This window comes from Cupressus sempervirens, chromosome 10 (genome assembly GCF_028749045.1).
Source record: "Cupressus sempervirens isolate cs-2001-9-10 chromosome 10, ASM2874904v1, whole genome shotgun sequence".
In the NCBI taxonomy this organism is placed as follows: Eukaryota; Viridiplantae; Streptophyta; class Pinopsida; order Cupressales; family Cupressaceae; genus Cupressus; species Cupressus sempervirens.
Window position 1 is genome coordinate 717,445,714 of NC_143127.1, and position 14,835 is coordinate 717,460,548.

Here is a 14,835-nt window from a genome sequence, read left to right on the forward strand (position 1 = left end):
AAACTAAATTTAAAATAAACATTATTTATTTTATATATATATATTTATTATTTTAATAAAATTAAATAAATCTAATTTAAATAAAATTAATTTTATACATTTATAAAAAATGAAATTGGGGATTTTTTAAAAATATATAAAAAAAAGAAAATTAAAAATAAATATATATTTTATGTATTTTGGAGTGGGGTGGGGCCACCACTTCCCACGCCCCACACACCCACGCTGTGGCAGCAGGTGGTACTACTGCCTGCGGTAGCAGTAACACCTGCGGCCGCAGGGGATGTCAGGCCGGCGGGCCTTTAAAAACACAGATTTTTTTATATGAAAAAAAATATATATAAATTACGACTTAATTTTATATTAATCGTTTTTTAAAAAAAAGTTTTAAATAAAAATTGTTTTAATCAATATTATTATTATTTAATTAAAAATTTATTAAATTTTAAATTATATTGAAATTTTATTATGATTTATTAATAGTTTTATAAATAAATAAATTATTAATAAATGTAATATGTTCTTTTATGTATCTTTAATTAATCTTATTTAGGTTTGACTTAATTAGGATTAATTAAATTAAAAATTTGTTTAAGCAAATTTAATATTATAACACCGATTTTAATAGAAGCGTAGATTATTATAATCAACAAGGATTATTAATAATTTAATTATTACCCTTAGATTGTTTTAGGACTTTGACTTGAAATCAATTAAGGGTAATTAGGTGTTTCATTTGGAGTTAGGAACGGGATAATTTGTAAAGGTGAACTATGGATTCTATCTGTTTAAAACATACGTTCAACTGGAAATGGAAACCTCACATTAACGCAATAGTATATTATCAATCAAATTGAACTATAAGACTTTTTACTTGAAAATAAACACTGAAAATTGAAACCTTATTGCTTAACTCAAATGTATGTTTTCAAAACAAAACCAATTGTGAGACTATGATGTTTTCTATATATTGTCTATGCTTTGAGTGTTATGGGGTTGGTTTAGCTTTGACCAGTTTAGGATGTTACCAGAGGCTCGAGGTTTGTGAATGTGAGGCTAGGATGATTTGTTCTCGATCTTTTCAAACCAACCAAGGTAATGTGATAGTATGCTCTATGATGGATGTATTTACTGTTTGTTATTGCTTTCCAGTTTCCTCGTGTGAAGCTGAGCTGTATGTATTTGAGATACCTAACTTAACCATTTTTGAGTCTTGATCAGTTATATTTGATAACCATTTCTGAGTCTCGATCAGTTATACTTGTATTACCTTCTGGTTGCTTAGACTGAAATGTTTGTTATGTTCTTGATGATGTCATGTGTTGACTTGACCATTTGGAGTCTTCGATCAGTATTGTAATTTACTATTGAGATACTTTCTGGTTGCTCATTGGAGAACCATTGGATTTTGTGACTTATCATTGATGCCTTCAGTTGCTGATAGAGAACTGTCGTGATCATATGATTACTATTTGATATTATCTATTGCTCATGAAGAACTGATGTAATTTTGTGGCTTATCTTTTATGATGTTTTTCAGTTGCTTGTATAGGACTAACGTGGTTTTATTATGATTCTTTGATTTATGATTTCATGAGCCTAGGGTAGGTTATCTATGTGTAGAGTCGGGAAGTGGCTTGCAATGGGGGTCGGAGCCCTAAGAGGCTGCCTTGAGAAACCCATTGTAAGTCAGTTTTAATAAGTGAAAACATTTACACTAAATGAGAGAAAATGAACCTAACAAGATAATTGTATGTTCTCTCCCATGCCTTGAGTGCTAGTACAAACTAGGATGGGGTAGAGAGAACGCTTGGTTACGACCTTGCATTCCATAGTAGGCCTCGTCAGTACGAGAGGATACTAGTGGCCGCAGGATCAGTAGGGACCCGAGATTCCTAAGGGATTGCTCGGGTAACTTCTACATGACTTTTGCGATGACACTTTGCCGCTTGCATATTAGGTTTCCTACGTGTCTTGTGGTACCTCTGGGATTTAGATGTCGATCTTTTTAAGAACCCTTGAGTTAGCATACTTATAGGATTTCCTGGACTTAGAGAGTATTTATGATTATAGGTTTCGTTATCTTATTTGGGACTTGAGACTATCTCCTCATCGCGGTGGGAGTGGACCATTTAGGTTCCACGCGGTCGGGTGGTAGTGCTTTTACTCTTACCATTGAGATCCGTTCCGTGGTCACTGTGGCTGGAGTTTTCGTGATTGGCATTTACCTTCACTATGTTCTTGGATTATTATGATGGATGGTTAGATTTTATGATAGATGTTTTATCATTATGGATGTATCATGTATGGAGAATAGTTTCATATGTTTTTACTATACTTTGTATCATGGATTTGAGGATGTTGTATCTTTATCTTTACATATGTATATTCTTTTAAGCCTTTCATACCCTGTGACATGTACAATGGATGGTTGAGCATTTCGAATTAATTTGCCAAGAGGCATTCAGAACAAATGTATATTATGGACATGAGACTTTCTGATTATTCTTTCATATGTATGTGATAGTTGTTAGACTTAGAATTAATTAAATTTAAATGTGACTCAACGTCTTGGGATCTTTAAGAAATGTAACTTATAATGTATGTTTGTCGATGATTACATGTTATTGCTTCCGCTACTATGTGTTTGATGTGTATGTTATACTTTCTTACTTAAAAAAAAAAAAAAATGTTTAGCAAACTTAGTGAAACTTTAGGTTAATTCTTTTGGATCCCTTGGCGGGGCGCTACATATATCTCCATTGATAGCATTATATAGTTGTATATGCATGTTTGAGCAATGAGCTCATCTTTCACTCCTTTATATTGTAATAAAACTCCTAACAGGGTTGAGGCTTCTAACAAGGCCTAGTCCTCTAACAACGATAGATACACTATGTGGATGTAATAGACTACTAATAGGGTCAATATATTTCACTAGATGCTTTTGATTAGTGAATCATTTTATGGGTACCACCCCCATTGGGGTTTTTCCTTGGCCAAGTTTCCTTAGTTAACAAATAATGGTGTTATGAGTTGCACTGTATTTTGCTTATGTTTACTTTTCAGTTTGATAATCTATGCAAATTTAAATATTGTTAATAATATCCAAGTTGGGCAAAAGTTTGTGGAACATTGCTTCACCCCCATTCTCAATAATCCTCATTTCTAACAATAATACCACCATTATTCTACATGCCACACAAGCAAACAGGATAAATGTGTCATTTTCCTCCTTATCCAATGAGAACTAACAACTTTTCTTTCTTTTTACACTATTATTTTTATGTTTTTTTAGTGAATGATAAAGATTTTTACAAAATTTGATATGTAAGTATTCTAGAGGAATTTTATTGATAAAATAAAGGTGTACAAGTTTGTTTAAGATATAGATGCATGAAATCCATAAATATTAAGGCACATGTGAAAAATCTTGTATAATGGAAAAAATGTTATTTGCTTAATGATAGAGAAACTACAAGGATAAGTTTTATGAAGTACAGGCATATTAAAAATCATATATGTCAATAATGATTAGAAGTGTGGAAAAAAAAAAATTATAATTTGATTAAGATAAAGATGCTATGACTTTTATGTAGTAGATATATATCAAAAGACAAAGATATGCTATAATCTACTTGAACCAAAGACTTCCACAAAGATATAACAAACACTTCCACAAACAGAAATATATCTTTCAAAGTGAGAAAGAACAAATAAATAAACATTATATCTCTCTATATATAAAATTAGGAAATAAAAATCTATAAAAAATAAATATTAAAAAACACATACTAGAATCAAGTAAATTTGTTGAAATGGATAAATGATAAAAAGCAGAGATCGCATCGTCATCTGCTCTAAAGACCAAAATAGCCTGCTTCGATCCATTTTAAAGTTTCCAGTCCAGAGAAATTATTGTACTCTGTAATGTTGACGTGTACGCCACGTCCGCAAGAACTCAAACATTTTTGGGTTTTGATCCTTGGGGTTTTCCTTTTCAAAACTCGTATCGTTGGGGTCTCCAAAATGCTGATGTTGTGGGTTTCCAAAACCCTTATCTTACATTATCTTTTGGGTTTCCAAAATTGTTATCAACGGGCCACACTGAACATTCCGTCGATGGTACGGCTCACTTGTCGAATAACGACTTTGAATCCAGTAGACAAAGCCTTAAAACTCGATAAGCGTTGGAACAAACGACGGTGGGTCCGATTGGGCGTATGCAAAACGGCGTAATGTTTATCGTTATGTCAGTGCCATCAGCAGAGCGAATGTCGAAAAGCAAATTCTGCGGTGGAGTGCCGGATACATGATGTCCACTGCTGTTTTATAAGCGCCTTCTGCTATGAGGAGAAAGGAAGTCGTCTGTACTCGTAATGATGATTCACTCACTGCCCAGAAACATAATTGGAGGAGGATGGGCAAGGTCTAGGGCAAGAGCTAGGGCTAGGGCAGTTCCACTCAGATGTTTTGCCTCGGTTGAAGCGCCTGCCAATGAGAGGTCTGGAGAGTGGTACGAGGAGTACAGAAAATCTTTGCATGGAGGGCTTACTCACAAGGCTCTCTTAGTGGACGCTGTTGGGACTCTAGTCATCCCTTCCCAGCCAGCAGCACAGGTAACAAACAGGCTTTAGTTTTTAGTAGCAATGATTATGGGGGCCGAGGCTTTTTTGATGTGTGCAAAGAGTGACGAACATTTCCGATTGATGTAAAATGATTGTGTGAAAGTTGATGGGCATTTGTTCAGAGATTTCTTTTGTTTAACATTTCCAATTGATGTAAAATGATTGTGTGAAAGTTGATGAGCATTTGTTCAGAGGTTTTCTTTTCTGAATTGCCTTTGTAAATGCAGATATATAGGGACATTGGAGCCAAATATGGTGTGAATTGTTCAGAGGACGAAATCCTGAGGCGGTACCGGTGGGCTTATCAGCAACCATGGGTGAATTCCCGCTTACGGTACGCATGTTATAAGAGCCATTCTGTCCTCATTTAGCGTTTGTTTTTGTTTCTACTTGGGAATGTTACCTACAGTATTGGGTGGACGAATTTGAAGTTTCCCTTTCTTAAAATTTTGTTGGGTCTGCACACCTGGCAAGAATCAGTTTAGGGTGAAATATGTCTTGTCTCTTATAGGACGGGAGGACCTTTACAATCCACAAGAATTGATCTTTGGTAGGTTCATAGTGCTCCGTAAGTTTTTCTTTTATTCGCACTCCACAATAATTATCTTTAGTAGGTTTATAGTGCTTGGTAGGTTTGCCTTATAGGGCTTGACCTTCGCATTTGACAAGAACTGATCTCTGACAAATTCAACATCATTTCTTATGATAGTAGAGCGTTGCTCTTAACGATATTTTATTCCTGACAAGTGTTTCCTTAGTCAAGCATTCTTGCAGTAAATCAACGGCTTCTTCAAACAGTCCTAGTTATGGAAAATATAACCAATGCAAAGGCAAGGAAGTACAGTAGTCTAGGATGTTTGAAATTTGGGTAGAGGGACGCCTCTACCCATCACTGTGAATATAGTTGAAAAGCCGAGGGCCTTTATATTTAAAAGTACCATTGATGTGACTTCTGAAGTTAAATGAATAAAAAATGAAATACTTAAATAGAATATTTCAACAATTTGACATCAGTAAATGACATATCGCACAAACTATGGTCCAATGCTGTTTAAATTTACTTCTGAAATCTGTTTTTGCCAATGCCTTTAATATTTTTAAGTAACGTATTCAATGCAGCTGAAATTAAAATATAAGCCTTTTCCTTTGTTGACTTGGCCTCACTAGATTGGTAGGAGGTTCCTGATCCTTATTTTGAGGAGCATAAGTATGATCACATTCCTCTATCTGATGTTTTAGTTTTCCTTTTCTGCCTGTTGATAAATTTGAAATAATAGGTATATTGTACCATAGCTACTAGATTTCCACTATCCACGTGAATCCTAGAAAGTTAAAGGGTTTGACTGTGTGGGATTTTTTTCATTGAAGTTGCTATCAGTTTTGTTGGTTGTACATACTTATTGGTCTTCATTGTGTTTTTTGTTTTTGCATTTTGTTTAATAAAACTTAGAAAATGTTTATTGTAAAATCAACAGTATACTTTATAGTCGCACATATTGTTTAGTAAAACACCACATGGCTTTTCAGCTTAAAAAACTTGATATTATCATATTAGCATTGTCAATATTCTGACTGCATGCATTTGGTTGGTTGATGTCTTTCCAAGTAGAAATGATCAACATATTGAAACAGAGTGCTCAGTAGTTGTCATATCTACCTAGTTTTGTCTACTAGAGTGGTACAGTGGCAGTATTTTTGTTAAAGGTGAACAGTTAAGTCACCCGATCATGTAGATTAAAAAGCTGCAGAGAAGCAAATTCTTTAAGAGGGGCTGTGCTAGATATGGCCAATTCATATTCAAAACTTTAGGAGAAATCACAATATGAATAATATTACTTATTTCTGTAGAAACCTCTTCAAGTTTTGATATGCAATATTTCCTCTACATTTCAGGGTTTTTTTGGTTTCTTGCCATCTTGTATTTTTTTTTGGGTCTGTTGACTTGTTACATATTTTCCTAATTTAAATGTTGTAGTTAACGGAGACCAGAAATTTGACATTATATTTTGTGGTTTACAATGTTAGCTGCTAGTATAAATTATAACATTCACATTCTGTTTTTTTACTTTTACTGTTTTACATTATCTGTCATGCACAATCAAGTGTAGCTATTTGGCTTATATGCAATGTAATAGGAGTTTTCTACCCTTCAGAGTTTCCAAGGACTTGCATTGAGACTTGTTTGACAGTGGCACCTCTTAGTGCTGCAGAACATGCCAAGCAGGGCTTGAACTCCAGTTCATTATTGAACTTGACATTGCTGGATGTTATTAAATTCTATATTTTACGATGGAGGGATTTTATAAAATTATTGTTTTAATTTTATATTAAAGTTGTCATGCAATAAATTGACTATTTGCTATGAGAACATCTCAGATTCATGGACGATGGGAGACCTTTTTGGCAGTTTATCGTTCAAACTGCTACAGGTTGTGCAGATCCTCGATATTTTGAGGAGGTTTATGATTATTATGCGACAGAGAAGGTATTCACATGCTTTTCTTAGTGCTCTCTCATAACATGTCGGAGTCCCAAGTGATCCGTTTTTATCATCTGTACACATTAATATAATTTCTTGTATTTCTTTTCTTTATATTTTGTTTTACTGTTTTTGATTTTACAAATCCAATTCTACAATCTTAATACTTAAGGGATAAGGAACCAATGGAAGTATTACAGACGATAATCCTTATTTATATTTTCATTCCAGAAACATTATCAAAACTGAGCCTTATTTTTCAGTGTTATATCAAATTTATGGTTTTGTAGGCCTGGCATCTCTGCGATCCAAATGCAGGTAAAGTGTTTGAAGCCCTTAAAAGAGCAGGAGTAAAGTTGGCAGTAGTTTCAAACTTTGACACTCGCTTGAGAACCGTGTTGCAGTCTCTTAAGTGTGAACACTGGTTTGATGCATTGGCTGTATCGGCTGAGGTATTATCGAGTTTTGTCATCAGAAGCTCTCAAATTCTTTGTTAATTACAAGCCATGACATATCTATACTGTGCCATTTCTGCTAAACGAACCTTTCCATATTCATAATTGTCTGCTGGTTTTGGGTTTTGAGATAGGTTGGAGCAGAGAAGCCCAATCCTACAATATTTTTGAAAGCGTGTGAATTGCTTGGGGTAAATCCAGAAGATGCAGTTCATGTTGGAGATGATCGTCGCAATGACATTTGGGGTGCCAGAGATGCTGGTTGTGATGCCTGGCTTTGGGGTGCAGATGTACACACTTTTAAGGAGGTGAATATTAGTCATTTCATAATGTGTTGTCCATTGTTGCTGTTACAATCCAAACATGAAAGGACAATCCTAATGCAACTGGGACATGATCGCAGGTTGCCAACAGGATTGGTGTGGAACTCTGATTGCAGGTTGACTACAATCTTTTCCAATGCAAATATAGATGGTATTATACTGATTCAACATTACTAAGTACTAGAGAGTGCTTTCTATACCTTGTGCAGTTTTACTTGAGATATTTTTTCCTTTACATGTTTGTAGTATATACTGATATTAAAAGAAGGGAACTGTAGAGGAAATTGAAAACAACATGATATTTTCTCTATGATGATGGTTGGCTTTATTTTCAATAATTAATTTTCAAGAATTTCTCTTATCTGAGAGCTTTATTTTTCATACTTCGATGCAAAATATAGGGAGACTTCACTACGTATGACAGTCCCAGATTTTGACTAGTTATTTTAATTTATCTAAAATCTGTTTACAGGGTATAATTTTTTTCCCTTATATTTTATAGCTGTTTTTGATTTGTGGGAGAAACAAAGCAATGGAAGGGAACTCTGGTTTCACAAGAGGATGTTGGTGCAGCAGATCTATTGCCTGTATTGAAATGTGGCACAGTAATAGATTAGTTGTAATAGGAATGTACCTAGGCAATTGAGTTGGATGTTGGTGCAGCAGATCTATCGCCTGTACTGAAGTGTGGCAAAATGATATATTAGTTGTAATAGGAGAGTGTACCTAGGCGATTGAGTTGACTGTGTTATGAGTTGGGTTACAAGTACGCTTAGAATGTTAGACTTAGGAATAACTATTAGCAATGTCCCATTTCTTATGGTATTTTCTGTAAACTTTTTCTTCTAGTCAGGTTCCCCATTCTATCTAAATTTGCACTAAAGAATTCTTGGTTGTATGTTTGCAATCAAGATGTTTACCAATGTGTCCACACCCGAAGGTTTGTCTTCATCATTGTATTGTGTAGTGAGTGATTGATGAAAAAATACTGTTACATCTTTTCATTTCTTATCTCTGTTGCTATAAAAACACTGTATGCTATTACCAAACATGATCAACAGATTCCCATTTTTTTATCTAAACCAAATTAAATAGCTGTAGCAGGAAATTTGAAAGCTTGTTTTTCTCTTTTGATACTGTGTAGTCCAGATTCCATCTTATTTGCAAAGTATCCAGTTAATGTCCTTTCTCACCTGTAAGTTTCTTTTCTCTGCTGTACCATTCACAAATACAATTTTTGATAATAGACAGAACTCTGTCTTATGCAAGCAACAAAACCAATGTTTTAATATTGCATGTCACATACAGTGGATGTGTTCCATACTTGCCAATAATCTTTTGCTTCAGCACTTGAAACTTTTTAAGTCTATTGTTCTGAATGCCTTTTAACTGTGCTCTCAATCCTTATGTGTTTGCCAATATACTAATAATCTAATAGAGATGGAAAGGTTGCACAGGTCTGCAAATTTTGTTTACAAATCAAATGTTTTGATGATTAGATAAGACAAAAAACCTATTCCACACCATATAGATCCTTTGACATGTATCTCATGTTGATGAAACATGTATGACACATTTTTATTCCAAGTTTACCTATATGACACCTTTATATCCTATTCTAATATTTTTCACAAGGTAAACAACCTAGGGGAGCACAGATAGCTAGCAACATGGATGGGCGCAAATGTCTAAAACAAATCAGAGCAGTGAAAAGAATGCACCTACTTAATTTCCTTTTCTTTCTGTATCTTGGATTTTCTAGTGTGAATGTTGATCAAGTGATCTGCAACTTTTTTAATCCTTTCTTCTCCAGACATGTTATTCAATCCCGCTTTTAGAGTCTTGATGTAATTGATCCAAATATCCATGTAAGCTGGACACCCTATGCTGTAATGCTATTTTCTCTCCACCATTTTTAGAGTACAATAGCAACATTTTCTGTCTACCTACTCTTCTTTAGGTGTCATCCATCTTTTGGTTTCACACCTAAGTTGATGCAAACTAGTTCTTAGCTGAGCCTTTAACATTTATGCTTCCTATTTTATTTCCGCTCCTATATAGTTTTTTTGTGCATGATCATATGTGAAATTGAAGTACTTGATATAGTATTATCTTTTCCTTTCAAGTTGCCTGGTCCACATCATTCTTTGAATTTTCCTTGCACGTACTTTTTGATTTCCTCATTGTTATTTGAGCACTCTTTGATGCTAAGACCCCACTTATTCATCCACTTGTCATTTTGTTTCATTGGTGCTCTTCTTTCTGCTGATATTTTGTGTCAGTGAGGCAACTTAATGTTCTCTAGCCTCTTACGTAACTTAGTAACCAGATCATAGTTGACACCTCCACAGGAAAGGTACCACCCTCTGCAAAGACAATCTTATAAGAATGTTGGAACAAATGGTTATATTTTGATGGTAGTTGTGATTAGATTTTATTATAATCCGGCTATCTGCCTTCACTTTATTGCTATTATGTTCCCACGCCAAACTTCACACTGGTATGGAACAATGTATATTGACTCTTGAGTGCTCAAATAATGCACATGCAATTTTTTAAAAATATACAAAATTCTAAACACATTTAATAATGTTATATAATATTATATTCTATAGTGACATTTGAATCTGCATTTTGCGTTTTATTTTTAAAATTAAAATATTCGGTTTTGAAATTGCCAAGTTTTTGTGATGTTTCTGTCGAAGTCAAAATCAAATTTGCTGAGTTCTATGGAGGAAAATGTTTTTGAACTGTGGGTATCTACAGTAGGAACACTTAAACCTGCCATGTTTCTGAATTAATCACTATGACTACAATCTTGCTTCACTGATTTAAATAATTCCGTTGTCACACAGGTGCAGCAGAGTCCACACAATACCCAAAAGAGTACATCTTCTTAGACATAACTACAATTGGCTCTTACAGTTGCTAATAACTTTATCCCCTTTATGTTTGAAGTCATATGTGCATGTTCACTGTCATCTTTGCATTTTCAGTCATCTCTGCATGTTCATAATTTTTGCAAGTTTTCTGACATTTTCACATCCTACCCATGATTGCTGTCATCAGCATAATCTCCCATGCAGTGATACTCAAGGAAGCCTTATTCAAATGTTTTCCTTTTTTAAAAAGCTAGTACCAATTCATCAAGATTTTGTCTTCAGCTTAGTATGCCCTTACATTGTTAGCTTGAATAAGTTGGACTTGTCTTGGTAGATGCCAACTTTGAATATTTCCCACTACCTACAGATAAAATGAAAAATCACATATTCTTTTGTACCTAGGATGCAAGAAGGAACATCCATCGTTTATTAATTACTTTAGAAGGTTAGAGAAATACATATTTATACGAATACATATGCAAGCAAGTTGTACAACTATAACAAATTCTTAAATTCTATGGTTGGCAGTTTTCTCGAAGTTAAGATACGAACAGCTATACTTATGAAGATATCCATTTGAGGGATTTAATTTGTGGTTATTGAGCTAATCGTACGCACAGTTCATGATCAAAATTCACTGAGGATCAGATAGTAGTCTTTGCGAAAAATTGACCAAGTTTAATAGTCTTCAAGAAATAATGCATTTTATTGTCAGATAACACGGTTACTGTGTAAGTTTGATGATCCATTTATAACATGGGTTAGGCAGTTCAAGCCCTGTGTCTATGGGGCTGAAAAAAATTCATTGACATGCTATTTTCTGATCATTTTAATGAAGAAGTTGACAAATACACATGAAATTGTATTTAATAAAACTCTGTTTTTAAGAAAAATTCTTAGGGGCAGAAAATTCTTATTATTGAAACTTACATTTAAGAATAATAATTAATTTGAAGATTCTGTATAGGCTTAATGAGTTCTGAAACATCACAATCATTCCTATCTGCGGTGTTTATTTTTTAGAATGGATGGGATCTATTGTAAATTGGCTCAGTTGGCTTAGCACCATACTGGTGACTAGACACCAGATCCATATGCTGCTATTATTGCAGATAATATATACTGAGGCCTTCCTCTGTTTATTAAATTGTTGGAAAAGGACCACTCCTGAATCATAGATGGGTCGGACACCAAGTGGGCTAGTAGCTTGGTGGTGGAGAAATGCAGCCACAAATGAGTAGTCTTAGGTTCAATTCCTAGCTGGTCCATGAAAAAGTTTAACATAGGATCAAAGCTAGGTCGGCAGCTAGGAGCTCCGAGAATCTGCAATGTGGCTCAGAGGGGAGTGCTGGAAAACTAATGACAGATGATCCATACATGGAATGGTCACCAAGTGGCCTGGTAGCTCAGTGTCAGAGTGCCCCAACAGCAAATGGGTGAACCTAATTTGACTCCGAAGTGGTCATTTTAATGAAATTAAAAAAACATTGTTTACATCTCTTATGCTTGTTTGGCTTCTGAAATTTCAATTTAGTGTTAATACTGTGACTAATATACTAAGTCCTGAGAGGTGTATGAGATTCAATCTTGCACAAATCTTTGAGAATGTTGAGTGATTGCAAGAAGGTTATTGCTGTTTCATCTTCACAGATTTCTCTGTTGGATGAACGCAATAGACACATTACAACTTGGGGAAACTCAAATATACTTTGTTAAGGACAGAGCACAAGGCTAGGAGAGACAGAGAGACTACTCTAACTTTGTTGGGGTAACAAAAGCCAAGGTATTTGTCCAAAATTAGATACATCCTAGTTACTATAGCTTTATTTTCAAGGATGTATTGAGATCCTAACCATTTCATATATTTATAATTATCGACATATGTTGTTAAAGCACCGGAATTCTTTTTCCATTTCATTATTGGTAGAAAGCAGTGTCAGTTTGGGCCATTTTGTGTCGTCTGTTATTTATCCATTTGTCATAGAGTCCTACCGTGCTGTATATGTTGCTTAGAGGAATTAGTATGGCACATAGGCAATAGCTATTTTCTTTCAATTTAGAGAAACCTTAAGCACACTTTTCACAGGTTTCTCTGCTACATAGTGCCTACAAGAAGAGTAGCAAGAGCTTAGTTTTGACTTTCTGGTTGCTAGAAAATTTGTCTGAGTACTAAATGGAAATCAATAACCACAAATTGTATATCATTATTTCTGTATTAACATTGAAATTTCACCTTGAAGTGAACTGATAACAGATATACAGCTAAAGCATACAATAAGAACAATCATTGTTAAATCAGATATCCTATTTCTAGATTTCTTCTTTAAAGATTGTTCTTTCAGACAAAAACAGGCTGCCCTTCTTTTGCAGGATAACTGAATGAGGAAAGTATTGCCCTTTCTTTGTTGGGTGATTAACATCTATTAACCTTTGCCACTTCTTGCCACACAACTTTGAATTCCCTTCAACTATCTCTTAATATTTTATTTTGGTAGTTCTATGGTTTGCTTCAATTATTGGTGTCTTTCTTTTGATTGGTGGTAATTTGCCAGAAGGGTAACTGCATTTGTTCAAATTATATGGGGCTTTCCTTGCTTTGCTTATTTGTTACGGAGTATAATATGAATTTGTACATATTATTTATTTGTTTTTCTTCCTTTTTAGCAGATTGTTTTAAGGGATCGGAGCTTTCCAGGAATACTGTTGCTTGTGATTAATTTTTATCTTTGTAGCCCCTTCAGGGGCACAAAACTTTTTGCAGAGGAAGGCAAATGAATTTTATAAGCATTCTTTGTACAAAGGAATGCCATCCATTGCTGTAAAATATTTGGAAGCATTTATGATCCCGTTAGACATCAAACCTTCAATGTTGGTTTGACTTGTGAAAAAGCAGAAGCACGACAGAGGATGGTTTGTTCAAAAGTTTGTGATTTTCTTTTTATTTACTTTAGATCAGAAATGATACATCTTGACATGTTTCATTCAAGCAAGATGTAAAATATCAAAGGAATCTATAATGTATATAGAGTTGCATTACCACTTAACTGTTCCTTTCATCCAGATTATAGAACTATGTAACATATAAACAAACATAAAAAGTGTACAAAATTGTTCCACGAAAATGAGATAATCTGATAAATCTTCTGTTTACCTGCTGTATTGTTCCCTACACTGGATCCTACGAGCTTGTCTGAAGAATTCAGCAGGAAGTGAATATCTACTCAAGAAAGTAGCTCATAAGCAGAGATAATCAACCACACTTTTAGAGAACCATGATCTTTGCAGGCAGATAATTGTTTTTTCTACACATCAATATTTTTTAATAATCCTTTGGGTCTTCAAGTAAATTTTTGAAGCTACTTCCTTTAGTGTTCTCAGTCTTGATCTTTTCTATCTCCCATGTTTCTGGGATTTTCTTTTTTCAAGTAGGAGTGAGTTAATTTTTTCCATCTCTGTCTAGAAAACCAAACTAACTAGGAGTTCACTACAGAATCACCAGTTACATTAATTACGGCCAGGTTTCTACTAAAAAGAAATTCCCATCAAAAAATTCTGTTAGAGCCTAGTTAAAAGACTTAGAAATTTCCTGCATAAACCTTAATCCTATTCCTGCGAAAAATTTACTTAGGGATGAGTTGTCTGTCCTACATTGGTTTACAAAAAATTCCACTTAACCTTAAATTCTTTTAATACTGGGTTCAAGAAATTTTTGAGTTTATATAGATGATTGCATATATATTGAAATCTCTGCCCCTTTTGACACTAATGCTCACCAAACTCTAGTAATTCACATGGCAACTATATGGCTGTAGTAATCTTTAGAAGTTTCACAAATATAGCTCCATGACTATGTCTCCATGCTGCTGCTGCTTGTTCCTTTAAAGTTTTGCGCTGCCAATTTGTTTCTCTGTCTTGTTAATTTTTGAGAAGGCTAGAAGTTTTGCTACCATCAACCAGAAACCAATTTGCACCTGCCTATGGTGCATTTGTAATCAATACACCATTGAAATGAAGTCTTTGATAAGTGATAAACAAGATAATCAACATCAACAAAAGAGTTTGTAGGAG

The 14,835-nt window shown here is 34.4% G+C and overlaps 1 protein-coding gene across 6 annotated transcripts; it reads left to right on the plus strand.

Annotated features, from left to right (window-relative positions):
• The first annotated feature begins 3,824 nt into the window (after window positions 1-3,824).
• LOC149535844 (putative hydrolase C7D4.05) lies at window positions 3,825-13,811 on the plus strand. 6 transcript variants are annotated; one of them, XM_089807706.1, is made up of 7 exons: window positions 3,825-4,619; window positions 4,856-4,962; window positions 7,005-7,113; window positions 7,398-7,559; window positions 7,697-7,870; window positions 7,966-8,001; window positions 13,435-13,811. In XM_089807706.1, the coding sequence occupies exons 1-6, from the start codon at window positions 4,380-4,382 to the stop codon at window positions 7,993-7,995; spliced, it is 822 nt and encodes a 273-aa protein (XP_089663832.1). In that variant the 5' UTR covers window positions 3,825-4,379; the 3' UTR covers window positions 7,996-8,001; window positions 13,435-13,811. The 6 variants fall into 6 exon arrangements, with proteins under 6 accessions (XP_089663832.1, XP_089663831.1, XP_089663834.1 ...); XM_089807705.1 differs by having other exon boundaries at window positions 4,010-4,619; window positions 7,966-8,036; XM_089807708.1 differs by lacking the exon at window positions 13,435-13,811 and adding an exon at window positions 8,388-8,896 and having other exon boundaries at window positions 4,033-4,619.
• The last annotated feature ends 1,024 nt before the right edge of the window (window positions 13,812-14,835 follow it).

What these genes read in the sequence shown, in the direction of transcription:
- LOC149535844 (XM_089807706.1), top strand. Translation starts at nt 4,380, where the DNA reads ATGATGATTCACTCACTGCCCAGAAACATAATTGGAGGAGGATGGGCA. An exon ending in TGGGTGAATTCCCGCTTACG is followed by an intron (nt 4,963 to 7,004) that starts GTACGCATGTTA and finishes AGAACATCTCAG; the next exon opens with ATTCATGGACGATGGGAGAC. An exon ending in ATTATTATGCGACAGAGAAG is followed by an intron (nt 7,114 to 7,397) that starts GTATTCACATGC and finishes ATGGTTTTGTAG; the next exon opens with GCCTGGCATCTCTGCGATCC.